The 15,708-nt window shown below is 37.4% G+C and overlaps 1 protein-coding gene across 1 annotated transcript in view; it reads left to right on the top strand.

The window, feature by feature from the left end:
* LOC122793396 (nesprin-1-like) overlaps window positions 1–15,708 on the top strand; it is an 876,647-nt gene that overhangs the window by 623,513 nt on the left and 237,426 nt on the right. The window contains exon 32 of the mRNA XM_044061803.1: window positions 7,327–7,554. Coding sequence (XP_043917738.1) covers window positions 7,327–7,554 — 228 coding nt within the window. The remainder of the gene's footprint in view (window positions 1–7,326; window positions 7,555–15,708) is intronic.

Raw genomic sequence — 15,708 nt, 5'->3', positions numbered from 1 at the left:
TACTTGCAGGCTCTGTCTTCAAGATCAGTTTATTTTGCATTTATAATGTCTACTGTTGCCTGCAGTGGAGCAACCCTATCTTTTAAATCATTAGTCTCATTTTCCATTTGGGGAATTATTTTGGAGTGATCAGTAAGCACAGGTTCAATATGTGCATTCCTCATGGTTGATTGTTAAATAAACTTATCCAGCTTTCCATTAATTTTTTATACCTCTGCCAGAATTATCTCAAGGATACAACAGACATTTTTCCTTCCATCATCTGATTGCTAGAGTTGTCCGTTCCACCAGCTGCCATTGCAAAGACTTCAGTGTTTCCTAGAGTTGATTATTTTAAGCTTAATGGAAGGCATCAATAAACTGTACAACTACTCTGCTTTCTGTTGTCATAATTACTGAAAGTTTAGTTTAAATTTATGAGCACTAATGTATTATTTTAGTCAGGATTCACGTAAGAGCTCTCTTGCCATTCAGAAACCTGTACTAAAGGTCCCTCTGATTGTTTGTAATGTTAATTTGTCCTAACTGCCTCTTGTTTAACTGTATGTGATTTTTCTAAGCTATAATGTACCATCTATATTATTTTGTTAAGCAGTGTTTTGCAGTCACTGTGCAAACTGTTATAAAGAAAATATGTGTCAGTATATGTAATTTATTATGTAACTTCTGGCCAGGACTGTGTCTGAAAAAATCCTGTGGACCAATCTACCTACTAGGTTAGCAAATAAATTAAATAATTAAAAATATATTTCAAAATAACTGAATCCTACTGATATATAGGATAACTAAAAGATGTATGAGCCATTTGTTACTAAAAGATCTTTAAGAAAGAGGGTCAGTGAAACAGTAAATTATTGTCATTTAGTTTTACCAATTTGTTTTCCCATCTGGATTTACTCAGTGTAATGTTTCTCAAACTCTAGCATATTTTTGTTGGCAGTACAATTCTCAAAAACAGGGATATGGATTTTGCCTTAGAAATGATGCCTCCACTGATATCAGTTCTTTGAAAATATGAGTTGACAAACACATTGTTCAGTCACTAGTGATTACCAATCTAGGACATAACTGTTAGGTGATCCAGAGTATTCACTTGTAGAACAGTTTACAATAACATCAGGTTATAAGGCTATTATAGCCTCTTTTCAAAGGTTTTGGTTCTGAAGTCAGAGATGATCTTTATTGATTTATTTATTTATTGGTCCTACTTAGATATGGGTGCACTTAATCATGAGGGTCATTAGGAATTCTGCTTTGGTGAGGTCAGAGAAGCTACTAAAAGATGTTAAAACTGAGTTGTTGGTTCTGTTTGTAAAAGTTAATTTGCATTTTCATAATACCACACAATTCTTTAAACTGCAATGTAAGTATTTTTTATATATTTTTAAAGATATGCCCATCTTTCTTATTGAAACCAATATAGCATCATATAATTACTGGTATGTATTTGCTATTAGATCTTTAGGATAAAATAGGTTCTCTATATGGGGATACTTTAGGATATTTCTTAAACCATGATGTACATTTGAGTTTTAGGATAAAATAGGTTCTGTGTCTAGGAATACTTTAGATTATTTTTTAAACCATGATGTACATGATATCTGATTACATTCCTTAACAAGTACAGGCTAATCTCACCACAAATCTTGCCTACCATTTTCTATTAAGCTAAATTATTAAAGTTTGAGTTGCACACATGCATTCATAGTTAATAAAGAGAACTTTTTCTTCAGGAACTTGTAATGTTCCTCATAAGATCACTGTAGCACTCCTTACAAATTGTATGTTTCTGCTAGAATACGTGTCCTTCCAGCCACTCTACAAAGCTCAAACTCCTTCCTTTTGTACTATATGCCTGTGCTTAGCATAAGCTGGCATGCAAGTATAAGAGGGATGTACTGATCTGCAACAACCCTGAACTTTCTTTTCACTAGTCCATGTGTGTAGACTTCTGCCAGTGCCGTGTTCCATCATCTATGTCAGTAGACTTCAGCATCAGACACTTAAACAGATAAGTACACTTTTGGGGATGCTTCCTCCATTCCATTATTTGTTGTGAGAAACTTGCTTAAATGTAAACCCATATGTCACAAGATGGGTTGCAAACTGGCTCAAGGACAGAACCCACAGGGTCAGAGTTGCTGGAGCTATGTCAGACTCTAAGCCAGTCACAAGCGGAGTCCCACAGGGCTCAGTCCTGGGACCCCTCTTGTTCGGCATTTATTTTTCCGAGGTACAGGCAAACATAGGAGGATTTTGGCTGACAAAGTTCGCAGATGACTGCAAACTGGGCGCCATAATTGATACTCCAGTGGACACAAACATCCTTCAGAGAGGCCTCATAGAAATGGATAATTGGTGCCAGAGCCATGGCCTTTAGCTGAACGCCAAAAAATGTGTAGTCATACCCTTTGGGAAAAACAAGGTACCGACAAATTACCACATAGGTGGTAATCCATTAAGTACGGAAGAGGTAATCAGGGACCTAGGAACCCAGGTTGACAGTAACCTCTCATTTGACACTCACATTGCCAAAGTGGTTAGGAAGACCTTCTATATTGCCCACCTTATCATGAAGGGTTTCACATCTAGATCAAGAGAGGTCATTGTGCCCCTGTACTCCTCTCTTATCAGGCCAATGATTGAGTACAATGCCCCATTTGGGATGTATCTCACCCGACACCTGCAGCAGTTGGAAAGACCCCAAACGTTCCTCACCAAGAGGATAAAGGGTCTTAAACATATGTCATATGCTGCCCGACTGAAAAAACTCCAGCTCTATTCAGTCGCATACCGCCTACTCAGAGGTGATCTGTGCCTGACGTACAAGGCCATGTCCAATCTGGAATTAATGGACATGCTACACCTCAGAAAATCCAAATCCATCAGAGCCATGAGAACAAGAGACTTAAACCTCAACACAGAAATAAATAGGACGTGCTGGAGGGACAGATTCATAACTCAGAGGCTGCCTACACTCTGGAACAGAATCCCAGTCCATGTTAGGCAGAGCCCCTCACTGACCCTATTCAAGAGAAATCTCGACGAGTGGATGGGAGATCGTAGGTTTACCCCGGGGGTCATCTCTGTGTCACTGCTAGACAGAGGCACAGTAAACTAAACCCTAAAAGGGCTTAGTATACTCATCCTAAGGGGTGGTGAAAGCCACACACACTCTGGCTAGGCTTATAAATGCCCTAGGGCAGATAGCCTAGTACGAACCTATGAACCTATGTCAGGAAAAAAGTAAGTGTGACTGTGAGGGTTAGTTGTTCATCTTTAAAACTATCCAGACTAAGCCTCAGAATTTACATAGAGAACAAACAGCTTCAGACGTTAGTCATGTCATCATCCTGTTCATCCTCTGGTGTCACCCCTCAGGGTAAAAAAAAAAAATACAAAAGAAACAAATAAGTGCTTCAATGCAACCAGATTTCCATTTCTAACTGATGTTCATTCCTAATAATGTCCCAGTTTTTATTAATAATACTCATAATCTCATATCCATCTGAGCTAAATGGTGTAATCAAACTACACTGGACAAAATTATTCATTTCTGAATCCAGATTTAGTTCTGTCACAGTGATTTCAGGTGTGTTTTTCCTGTCCATGAAATAATCCACCAAGTCACCTTTGCAGACACTGTACCATCCATCTTCTTTCCAGGCCTTTAATATTGCTGCTTTGAAGGCCATTATGGCAAAGGAGTCTATCATGGCTGATCAAATTGACTGGGTAGCTTATTCAGCCAGATGAAACAACTCAGATTCATTTTAACTGAGGGAAAAGAGGGTATACACCAATTTCTTGATTATGAGATGAGGACATTCAGAGATGGAGAGTTGTTTTAAATGGGAGGACAGAAAAGTCTCTGATTCCTAGAAACCATCTTATGAACTCTCAAACATGAATGATCCCAAACTAGTAGCTATTATTGCTCTTGGTGGAGCATTAAAGGATGCTTTTCTGTCTGCTACCTTATCCCATGACTCCTAATCTCCATCTCCCAAAAAGACTGATAGGTTTTATAGAGCTTCTTACTTTCATAAATGTCTCTATAAAAAAACTTTGCTGATGTAACTTCAGACAGGGAATCCAGAATTATTCATATTTCCTGATCTATTCTTTTCCTAATAATACTGTAAACAGAGCTTTATATATATATATATATATATATATATATATATATATATATATATAATATAAATATATATATATATATATATATAATATAAATAAATATATATATATATATATAGTAAAAAGGTCTACACCATGGACTACAATCATGACGCCAAAGGCACAGACCAAAAGGCTGAACATGTTCATGTAAAAAAAAAAAAAAAAATTGTGTTTCCATTTCTTTTAAAGCAGATCAAAATGTCCAGTGGTGTGATTTTTTTTTTTTGCAAAAGCAAGATAAGAATGCAGTACACATTAACTCATAGTCTATACGTCTGCCACCTTATCTTTTAGAGCTATTAATTGTCATACTTGCAAAATACCTTCTAGCCTTTCTGGATAATATGGGACAGGTTAAAACTATGATTCCCAATGCTGAAATTATAGCTAACTTTCTGGACATGCTACATTCCACCAAACAGGTAGCCAAACATGCCATAAAGTGTAGGTATGATCCAGTGGATGCTGCTTCTAGAGCAAATTCCACGGGCTCTGTCATAAGGAGACATACTTGGCTAAAGCTTCAGCCCTTAGCAAAAGATGTCAAAGTTCATTTACTAAATGCTTCCTTAGAAAAACACTTATTCTTTGAGAATTCTGTGAACATTTTCAAAAAAGATGGATAAAAGAGGAAAACTTATGCAATATGTAAGACAAATGTTTCTGTCTCCATTCAAAGTAATTACCCAGCTAAAGCAAGATACTGTTTCATAAGCCACCTAAATCAAGACAATAAAAATCAGAAAGGGTCACTTCAAAATGAAATGGCATACTGACCCCAGTAGAAAAACCCGTGAATCACAAGGAACAAGCTTACAAAGAAACAATTCCTGGCTATCCTTTCCAAATCCTTCACCCCCCCCCTCCCCACACCCAGCCTACCTCATTTGAAAGTTACTGGAAGTCTCTCCCTTTGCCTTTCTGTCTGTAAATGTATCACAACAGACTCGTGGGTGCTAGACATAAAAAAAATGGCTATAAATGTCAACTGACATCTTTTCCTACTCCTTGTAGGCCAGATCCCATATTCACCATGACCCCTGTTTCTTCTCATATAGGTTTATAGGTAAGTACTAGGATAGCTGCCCTTGCTGGCATTTAAAACTTATCTGTTTTCTGTGAAAGGTGAGAATTAAACCTTGTACCTGTCAGGTACCACCCCCCCAGCCTGTATGCTTTGTTGACTGTTATATCTAGAGTCTGTTTTAATTTTACATATGAATCAAAGTACTAGAAAAGTATTATAAAATCAAAATATTGACTAGAAATTCCATTTCAAAATCATGGAATTTCATTTTTGAGAACTGTGAATTAGTGTCCCTGTTTATAGTCTAACTACACCACTTATGAGCAAGTTCACTGGACAATTGAAGAAAATTTTATAAAACCTGTGGAAATGTTTTACAAAAATTGCAGGACAATTGTTGGCTTCACTACACAGCTCCACTAGCCTCTAATAGCTTATTATATTATATTATATTATATTATATTATATTATATTATATTATATTATATTATATTGTATTGTATTGTATTGTATTATATTATATTATATTATACTATATTATATTATATTATATTATATTATATTATATGCTGCGGTTTATGTTAATCACATAGCTTACCAAGTATAGGTGCTTTCATTTTGAGTTTTCTTCCAATTTAATGCAGAAAAGGCTTTGTTTACTACATCTTTAAGGCCTTAAGCATCACATGCAGCATTAACACATATATATAGTGCACATACATTTTGATGCCTCATTTTGAATAGAATATAGTGGAATGTGGCTGTTTTGCTAAAAAAGAGACTTTAGAAATCAATTGGTGAAGTGCTGCCCCCTCTCCCAATATACTTAGTAGCAAGTTTTAATTCCATACGACTGCAAAGAAAATAAATTGCCAAAACTGATAAGGACAATTTCTTCATGAAATGGTCAATAGTAGAGATGATGTGAATTTTGTTGTGTCTGATAAACATGCAGTTAGGTCACTGTAAAATGCATGGGATCAATAAACCTAACTCCCTTGAACATGTTCAACATGGCAAACTGCCATGTCAATCAAACGTCTCATATATTTACATTAATATTTACTATGAGCCATTAACAGCAAGAAATATTAGCTGTACAGACTAAAACTCTGTAGTCGGAGCCTCATCTATATGGATGGGGGCAGTTTCACCTCTTCTCACACCTACTGTTTAATTTTTTGTCACTGAAAAGTTGTATGACTGCTTGTTTTAACTCAGAAGATTAGTAGGATTAAATTCTAGCCCATAGCTTGAATGATGAAAAAGTCACCTAAAATGACTTAACTCTTGCTTTACATACCATACACTGCATTATTTTGTCAAAATGATGCAATCATTTGTTAGATTTACGTGAATATGTGAATAGTTTCGACATTTTAGTCAAAAAAATAATGTCATTTAAAAATTGTAAATTTTGTAGAGTGAGCAAGATGAAAATTCCAGAAACTGTGGTAAAATTGTAGGTGCAGTTTTATAGTGACCCTTATTATGAGTAACTGTAGCACAATCCACCCTTTCAGAACTGATTACTTATGCGATTTTAAGTTCATAGGTTCACAGGAAAGTACTAGGCTATCAGCCATTGTGGGCAATTTTAAGTCAAGCCATTTTCCCTTTTTGGTCCATTTAGCCTATCTCATTTGATTAGAGATTGGCCTTACTCATCCCATGGACAAATATTGTATATGTTACCTCTAATGAGAATAACTGGGATCATGCCATAGATAATTTGAGAGGACCCATGCATGGGATAAAGCATTTAAGAGCTACCTCTGTATATTAGTAGTATGGTGGCTATCCTAGGTTAAATTTTGTGTTTCCTATCCATAGATCCAAGTTGCACTAGAATATAAATATGGATGAAGTTTGTTTAATGCGGATAATAAAATGTTTTTAAAAGAATTCAGAAATGTATATAATATATTCATTAGAATATGCCAAACATCTCACTTGTTTATATCCATATCTTTGGCTTATAGATTCTTGCAGACAATTCACTTGAAAATCTTAATTTTTAGTGAAACAGAACACATAACAGCAGATAATAAATTTATTGAAAAATAAATCCAGATATATAGATTGCAAAGGCAACTAACACGTATTTTATCTTCCAGGGTTTTCTCAAAGAGGTTTCTGAGAATGCAAGCAGAATTCCAAACCTGGAGCAGGAAGCTCAGGCTTTGAATAAGAACATTGCTTCTGGTGAGGCTGCACGTATTAAGGCCAGAATGACTCAAACTACTAGGAGCTGGGAAGAACTCAGACAGCATTTACATCGCCTGGAGGAAACTGTCAAGGAAAACATGTCACAGCAGCAAAAGTTTGATAATAGCCTGACACAGGTATTATTCTTAATTATTCCCCATCTTGACCATAGATTTCCATTTATCGAGCACATTGATCGTACCTAGAGTACTCTTTACCAGAGTTACTGCACTGCTCACACTAATCTATATTGCATATATTGTATGGAATCAGATATGTGTGCTGGTTACCTTTCTGAATCATTAACACAGACATCAGATATTTATTCTTGAACCCCATAAGGCTCTTTCAATAATTTTTCACATTAAGAGTTGAATGAAGCTCTACAGTGTAACTTACATGAAAATGCAAAGCAGATATGTGAAGGAAGAGATGTCCAGAGTAAAAAGACAAAAGACAAACTATTAACTCCACAAATTATGCCAGGCACTAGAACGTCTCCACAAACAAGCTATAAATTATCCACATTAAAAAAATTTTATTCCAAGTTCTAAAATGAGCACTTTCATCTTACAATGGGTAAAACTTCATCAGATAAATCCATTTTGAAGCACCCGGCTAAAATAGGGGTTAAAGTCATGTGATCATCCATTTAATTTAAAGACACAATCCTACAGCACTTTTACCCCCAAAAATTATCATTTTAAAATACACACCATAAAACATTCCATTGTTCATATTATATAAATGAATAATTGAATTCACCACTCTACACTTATTATACCTTCGAACAGCAGCAACCTGACAATAATAATAAACTCACCTAAATGTATTGCATTGTATAGACTTACTATTATACATTATTATCCATTAAGGAACTTTAACTTTAATAGTGGAACTGTTATGATATAATCAATAAGTCCTGGCCAGTTATGTGCATTCAGTAACAGTTGTCAGTGCAAATCACATTTTTCATTGCTTTTTCATTCTGAAAACACATTATGTAAGTATTTAATAATGTCTACACACACACACACACACACACACACACACACACACACACACACACACACACACACACACACACAAAACCCAATCACAACCACTTTCTTGAGTGTGTATGCCTCATATGTCTCACTGTGATCAAATGAATGAAAAAAAATATACAGTGCAAGGCATTGCAACCCCCCCCATCCCTGTTTCTCTCACGTGTTCTTGATTTTGCAGACGGTTCCTGATATTGTCTCATATATTTGCGCTATTCCTCAAAAAATTTTTGATTTTTCCAGTAACTCACTTGGGATTACAATCAATGAAACAAGACAGTATAGTTCATTCTTTTTATAGTTCAGAAAATGCAAATTGATGGAAAAGGTCTTGTTTTATTAATTTTTTTAAGAAAATTAGGGTTGTACCTCTCAACTGTGCAGTTTTAGGCAGAATGTCCAGATTTTTGCCTCATATTTTTGCTACATTTTTCATAAACTAGTGTTTTTCTGGCAAATTGGTGGCAAATCATTAAATATTAAAGTTATAAAATAATGACAGACATTTGAGTTTAAGACTTCATACCCTTCAGAAAATTCATGTTAATGTAAAATATTCTATCAGCTTTCTAAGTTTGTAAGAGCAGTATTTAAAAATTGTCCATATTTTCTGGCCTTTGTTTCCCTTTTATTTATGGCTTTGTTCAGATTTCTTGCTGTAAGAGGTTGAGAGGTATGATTAGGGTAATATATAAAGTTGCTCTGATCTGGGGTCTTTTTTCAATCATTATTGATTTACATTCTTTTTCTTTCCTATTTCCTTGCTGTCTTTCACACATACGCACATGCACACATTTGCATTTTTTGTATTTACAGTTTCCCAGTCTTGATAAACATGACTTTTTAAACTGAGGTGAATGATGGAAAAGTAAAATACAAGTCCTTGTAACTAACTGCAGTTACTTTTGCTACCTGAGTTTTTATTTATTTTTTCCTTTCATTTACTTATTTTTTCTTTGTTTGTTTTTCACCCAATAAACAGCCATATTTAGTGAGTCAAAACAAGATGGCTGCTCTTTGTTTTTTCTTTTTTTTTTTCAGTCTATATTTACACAGAGGCTTAATATGCAGCCATGATGCTGTGGATTTGTTTTCTGATATCTAATACATGTACAATAATTAATTGTTGGCAAGCATTTGTTCTCTAATAGGGTGTCATTTAAAGTTTGACTCATTTTCTAAAGCAATTTAGAATAAGAAGGAAAAACTAATCAGTAACATCTTGTGTTTCCCTCTGGGGTTTGGGATTTATTTCACCCAGGACACAGCCAATATTCTTTCTCTCTGTGGTTTTCTGGCAAATTAGAGGCAAATCATTACAGACTGAAGTTAGGCTGTAAAATAAGTATATTAACTTCTATAGTAAAATAAAAATAGGAGACCTCTCAACTGTCCCTATTTTGGAGGAGCATTCCTATTTTCAGGCCTGATTTAGGATCTCCTTATTTTTGGAGGTTTATCCTTATGTTTAGGCTTGATTTACCCCTTCACACAATTTTCTGAATTCCTCTCATGATATGTGATTTTTAACCTTTCTTTTACACAGAAAACCACATTGCATGACCATCTTACTAGTGGCAACAATAATTCAAAGACAGAGGGCACACATTTTACAACTTCATTTCTCTAAAGCATAAATAAATGACCTTGTGTGGTAGAATTTTGTGATACAGTTCATTAAAGTCTACATATTTTACACTGGCTGTTTGATAATGTGCTTACATTCTCCACCATTTTTGTCATTCTCTGTTTCTTATACATTTTTCTGAGTAGTATCCCACATTCCTTCTGGAAGCAGGAAGAGGTATGTGCTATTTGGTAGTCAAAATGTATGCTAAGTAGATGCCCATATTTTTAGCTGGATGTTCTTATTTTTCAAGGGCCTTTGTTACTATTGTCTATGTCTTCTGGTTGAGCGGTATGACAAGGTACCATACAGTAGGTTTAAATATCTGGGGCATTTCTCCCCGGGTTTCCTCTGAAAATTGGCTTTGTTCTAAGTCTGACTTTGCAGTAAACAAATGCTAAAAAATATAAATAAAATGAAAAAAATAAAATCAATCTTTTTAACCAAATAAGACAGAGGCAATTTTATAACTTTGTGTATTTCAACTAGTAGTTGCAGGTATAGCTATTTCAATAATTAATGCTGTTTTTGCTGTTTTCTTTTTTCCTGAATTACAATGTCTGATTTTCTTGCTTCTAATTTATTGACAGTCGGTAGTTACATGTGACCAGAGTTTCACTTTCAGTTTTTTTTTTTTTTTTGTGGCTTATTCATAGATTCATAGATTCATAAATTCATAGACTGTTACTACATTTCTAAGCTACCTCTGTCCATAAGGGACATGGGTGCCAGGCCCAGTGTAAACTTTCTATTCCCCATCCACTTGTCTAGGTTGTACTTAAAATGGGTAATAGAGGAACTCAGCTTCACATGGATGGGAAGCCTGTTCAATAGGAGGGGTAGTCTCTGGAACACATATCTGTCTGCCCAGCATGTTCTGTTTATGTTGCAGACAAAATTCAGGTCCCTAGATGTTGTATCTATGGTACTGTTTGACTTACAAATATGTAGGAGATTCATAAGTGTGGGGTTTGTGGATGCCTTGTAATCCAGACATAGAACCCCCCTCAGAATTCTGTAGGAGACTGAGTAGAGAGGAAAGGGGATTTAAGCCACTCTGCATAAAGCACGTTTGTTACACCTTGTATTATTTTTATAAGGAATCTTTGAGGTCACTCTAGTTGTTGCATATGCCTGGTCAGGGAGCATTGTGCTCTATGATTGGTCTGATAGAGAGGAGCACAGTGGGATAATGACCTCTTTAGACTTAGATGCCATGCCCTTATGTGTTAGTTGCGCAACATAAAAGGATTTCCTCAATACTGTAGCCACGTAGTGGTCGAAGGTAAGGCTACTGTCTACATGCGTACCCAGATCCCTGACCACTGGGTTGAATCTTAGGGATGTATTATCAACATGGTAATTAGCTGGGATGGTTGATTTATTAATAGATACAATTATGCATTTTTTAGCATTGAGTTTAAGACAATGGCTTTGGCACCATTTATTAGTCAGAGATAGACCTTCTTGTAGAATGCTAGTGTCTGCTTGGGAGTTGATTATAACCCTCAGATTGCAATCATCTAAATACTTAGTTAGCCTTAAAAACCTTCAGTATTTGTTTCCATTTCAGAGAAATAGATGCCAAAAAGGAGTGGGCCCAATACCAAGCCCTGATGGACTCTGTTATTGACTGGCCTCTTAGTGGAAATAACCTCACCCATTTTGACCTCCTGGGTCCTATCACTAAGCCAGTTGGCTATCCAACAAGTGATAAAAGGGTTTATACCTATATATGTGAGCTTGTCTATAATGCCTGAGTGTGGTATTGTATCAAAACCTTGGCCAGGTTGAGGTAAGCTGTGTGCACAGTCTTACCTTTATCCAGTGCTTTGATGACCCTCTCAAAAATCCACCAAATTTAATAGGCATGACCTTCCTTTAACAATGCAGAACTGTGATGGGTCCAGCTTTTACAGGTTATCTATGTCCTCATTTATCATGTCCATGATGATTCTTTCCATGGCTTTACATATGAGGCTGGTAAGACTTATGGGCCTGTAATTACCCAGATCAGTGTTTGGACCTCCTTTGTGGACGGGAATGACTGTAGCCATCTTCCATTCCTTGAGAACAAACAAAACCTGACTGAAGGCTCCAGCTGAAAAGCAATTCAAGTGGAACAGAGAGGTCATGTTTCATGGACCGATGCAGTATTTTTTGTCTTGGAAAGTGCATTAATAACCTGTTTTATAGTAATGGTTGGGGGGATTGTGTTATGTGGTACTTTGGACTGTCAGAAGGGGGAGTGGAGGAAGAAATTTGAGCTGAACCTGTTAGCCAAAAGGCTGGCAATGGCCTCAGGTTTACTGTAGATGATGTAATTTACAATAAGTTCTGCACATTGCTGTGAGGTTACAGACATAGCTGTAGAAAGCTCTGTGGTTGCCTTTGCTTGAGAAGCTATTTTTTCTTCAAATTTAGCCTTTGAAGTGTTAATTAACCTACTTAGCTGCCTGTTTAGATTGGTCAGGGGGCTTTTAGTATGTATGACTTTGTTTCCCCAACGCTTGGCCAAGATTTTTACTTTTGTTGTATAACTGATAGTGTGATAGTGTGATTCCACCAGGGTGACTTGTCTTTTAAATTTGCATTATTCTTAATATGACTGGGCACAACTCATTTGTACAGCTGTCAGTATGGCTGATCAGAGATTTTGTGATTAGCTCAGTGTATTCTATGGTGTTTACTGGGTTTAAGGGTGCTTGAAATTTAGCCAAGGTGTTGCTTAATAGATAGAGAGATGTTAGCCATGCAGTAGTTCCTAAAGATTTTTGTTTTTTTTTTTGGATTCCTGGATTTAATTTTTATTTCAAGTTATACTGCCTTATGGTCAGGTATGACTAGTGAAGATATTACACTGGTTGAGGAAAATTGGTCCCCCATGTTCATGAGTACAAGGTCAGGGATGTTTGTATCCCTGGTAGGAAAATGGACCAACTATTGCAGGATGTTGGTGTTAACAAAGTTTAGGAATCACTGGACTTGTGCATTAGAAGTGGTGTAGGATTTCCAGTCTACATAGGGGTAATTGAGATCCCCATGAATATCATTTAGGTTGAATGGTGAGGGACTCTGGGTGGAAAAGGCCTTTGCCAATATCTGAAAGCCTAGAGGGGATAAGTACAGACCATCCCTGGCAAAGCAGCGTGGTCTGTCAACCATGTCCTCCCAGGCTGTTAAATATTGTACCCCCTCGACAGCAGAAGCTAAACCAATTGTTAAAATCAATGATTTTCTGTTGGTGACATGGCATCATCCTTGGAGAAGGTAGTATTCTGCACAGTGCAAGGCTTGTACCTGCCTAAGACACACAATCATTATGCTCACTCATGTTTTGCTTCATATAGTCAAGGAAGGTATGTCTCAGGTCTTTAACACCCACATGGTCCATGACAGAGTTATACTGGTAACTGTAGTTCAATGACATGAGTGCCTGTGTGACTTGATGGATCCTAGCCCTAGAAAGGCAGCTAACCATGATTCTCTCCTTACTCAGTCAGGTGAGGAGGACATTGGTATTCCTCACTATAGAATCACCAGTGACCAGGAAATTTGTCTGTGTGCTGGTATGCCTTAAGGGCTTAGCGTTGGAGGCACTGGATACAGTGCTACTATGTGTAGCTGTGGGTGGTGTTTTAACGGAGTGTTTATGTGATGGCTGAGGTGCTTCTCTTTGATAGTGCTGTGCAGGAGGTCTCAATGTTTTAGGACAGTTACCTATAACTGCCCCAGCATAAGTAGTTTTATGTGTAGGGTCTTTACCCTGTGCAGAAGGTGTGGTGCAACCTGTATAGGATTAATTTTGGTTGAATGAGAGCGTTTTGCCTCCAGCACTAACGTGTATTTACACCTCTCACATACACTGTCTGTTTTATTGAGCCAGTTAATACAATGCCTCAGAATACCCATCCCAACCAGATGGCAACAGACAGAGTCGGGAAGTGCATATCCATGACCACTGACCTACTGTGGAGGAATGAGGAAAGCTTAAATATTGAACAAGGCAGTAAGACTAGTCTAATGCTTCTCATTTGTTTTATACTGCAGTGTTTGCACAATCTCCACTGTAATTATCTTGCCACATTATTGTGCTTTTCAGTAAACAGATTCTCAGTCTTAGTATTTCACAACCAGCAACAGGTTATGCAACTGTTTCTAGTTTTGTACTGCAAAACCTACATTTAATTGCATCTCCTTCTTTTTCTCTAGATTTTCTAAGTCAGCCATGTACAGATCATATGGAAAAATCCCAACCCCCTCAATTTCTTCCATGTGTTCCTCATGTATTACAGGAGGTGCAGGTTATTTCTCTATGATGATGCCCACAGAGAATGAACAAGACATGGGAGAACAGGTGTACATTATGCTTAAATCAGTGATATGGCTGAGTGTTGTTCTGTCTGCCTAAGGCATGATTTCACTATCTGGATACATTTGGGGTTTGGTGCAGTATGCGCCAACTACAGCATGTTATGTATTTGTGGCATGCTAAATAACATGATTCAGCACTAGCAGGTAGGCCAGACAGCATTCCCAGTATCCTCCATCATTGAAGTAGCAGGACCCATGGTGATCACCTTGGCTTCATTCTGCAGCTACACAGATACCAATAGACCACCAGAAATATCTGCTCCACACCACTCCAAATGGCATTGTGCACAGTATATAGCTGGGCATGTGGATAATGGTAGTGCAATGTCAGCCAGGACAAAATGATGCATGCAATTTTATGTAACAGCTATGCTGGTTAGTATGTGGAAGAGGCACATTATGCATTAGATATTTCTAAATATACTCACAAATGGAAATGTGGCATAGATCACACCCCTCAGCATTTGCACAGGTGCCTGGGGAGGCATGTACACATGCCAGATTGAATTACCATGGAGATCACAGGTCACCAGAGGCAGAGACATTGGATCATGAGGGTGGGTAGTTTCTGTGTCAGATATTATCTCCTCAGTCATGAACGTGGGAGTGCCAAAACAGCACTATGCAGTGGGGTGACCTTGATGGGGTGTTTTGGGATAGGCAGCATGGGAACCTGCAGCTTGGCCCTGCCTCTGTAAAGGCTGTCCATGCTCTGTTGCCCCCGTTGACTGGAGGTAAAAAAAACATGTACAATGCTCGTACACTAAGTAGCCCACTCTAAGTGGGCTTTCTTCTTGTCAACTATACTGTTGCTGTAGCGATGGGGATCATGTCAACTACAGAAGGTACTGACTGTGTACTTTACAATGGTCATCCTAAACTTCCAACACAAGAAAGTGCACACACACCAGAAGCCATGGGCCAATCTGGGGTGCAAGACATCAATGGAGACACTGTCTTACATTCTTGTGCAGGTGTACTTTGTAAGAATGTGGTCTTCCATGAAGTGCACAAGGCCATTCATATCATTGTGCCTGGCCTGCACTGTTGTCCGAGGGCAACACACATCACCAGACATCTCCATTAACATGTGTGTAGCAGTGGATTGTGCCAAGATTACAGCCTGCACATCTGCTGCTTGATGCAAAGTGTTGCACACATACTGGGGCTGGTTGGGGCAGTAGATGATGTTGTGTTACATAGCTACTCACTTTGTAGCAAATGTCACCTATGGTGCACTCATT

The sequence above is a fragment of the Protopterus annectens genome, chromosome 1.part0 (assembly GCF_019279795.1).
Source record: "Protopterus annectens isolate FY-2018-M chromosome 1.part0, PAN1.0, whole genome shotgun sequence".
Taxonomy (NCBI): domain Eukaryota; kingdom Metazoa; phylum Chordata; order Ceratodontiformes; family Protopteridae; genus Protopterus; species Protopterus annectens.
The sequence above is the reverse complement of the archived record's forward strand: the minus strand, read 5'-3'. Positions and strand labels throughout refer to the sequence as shown.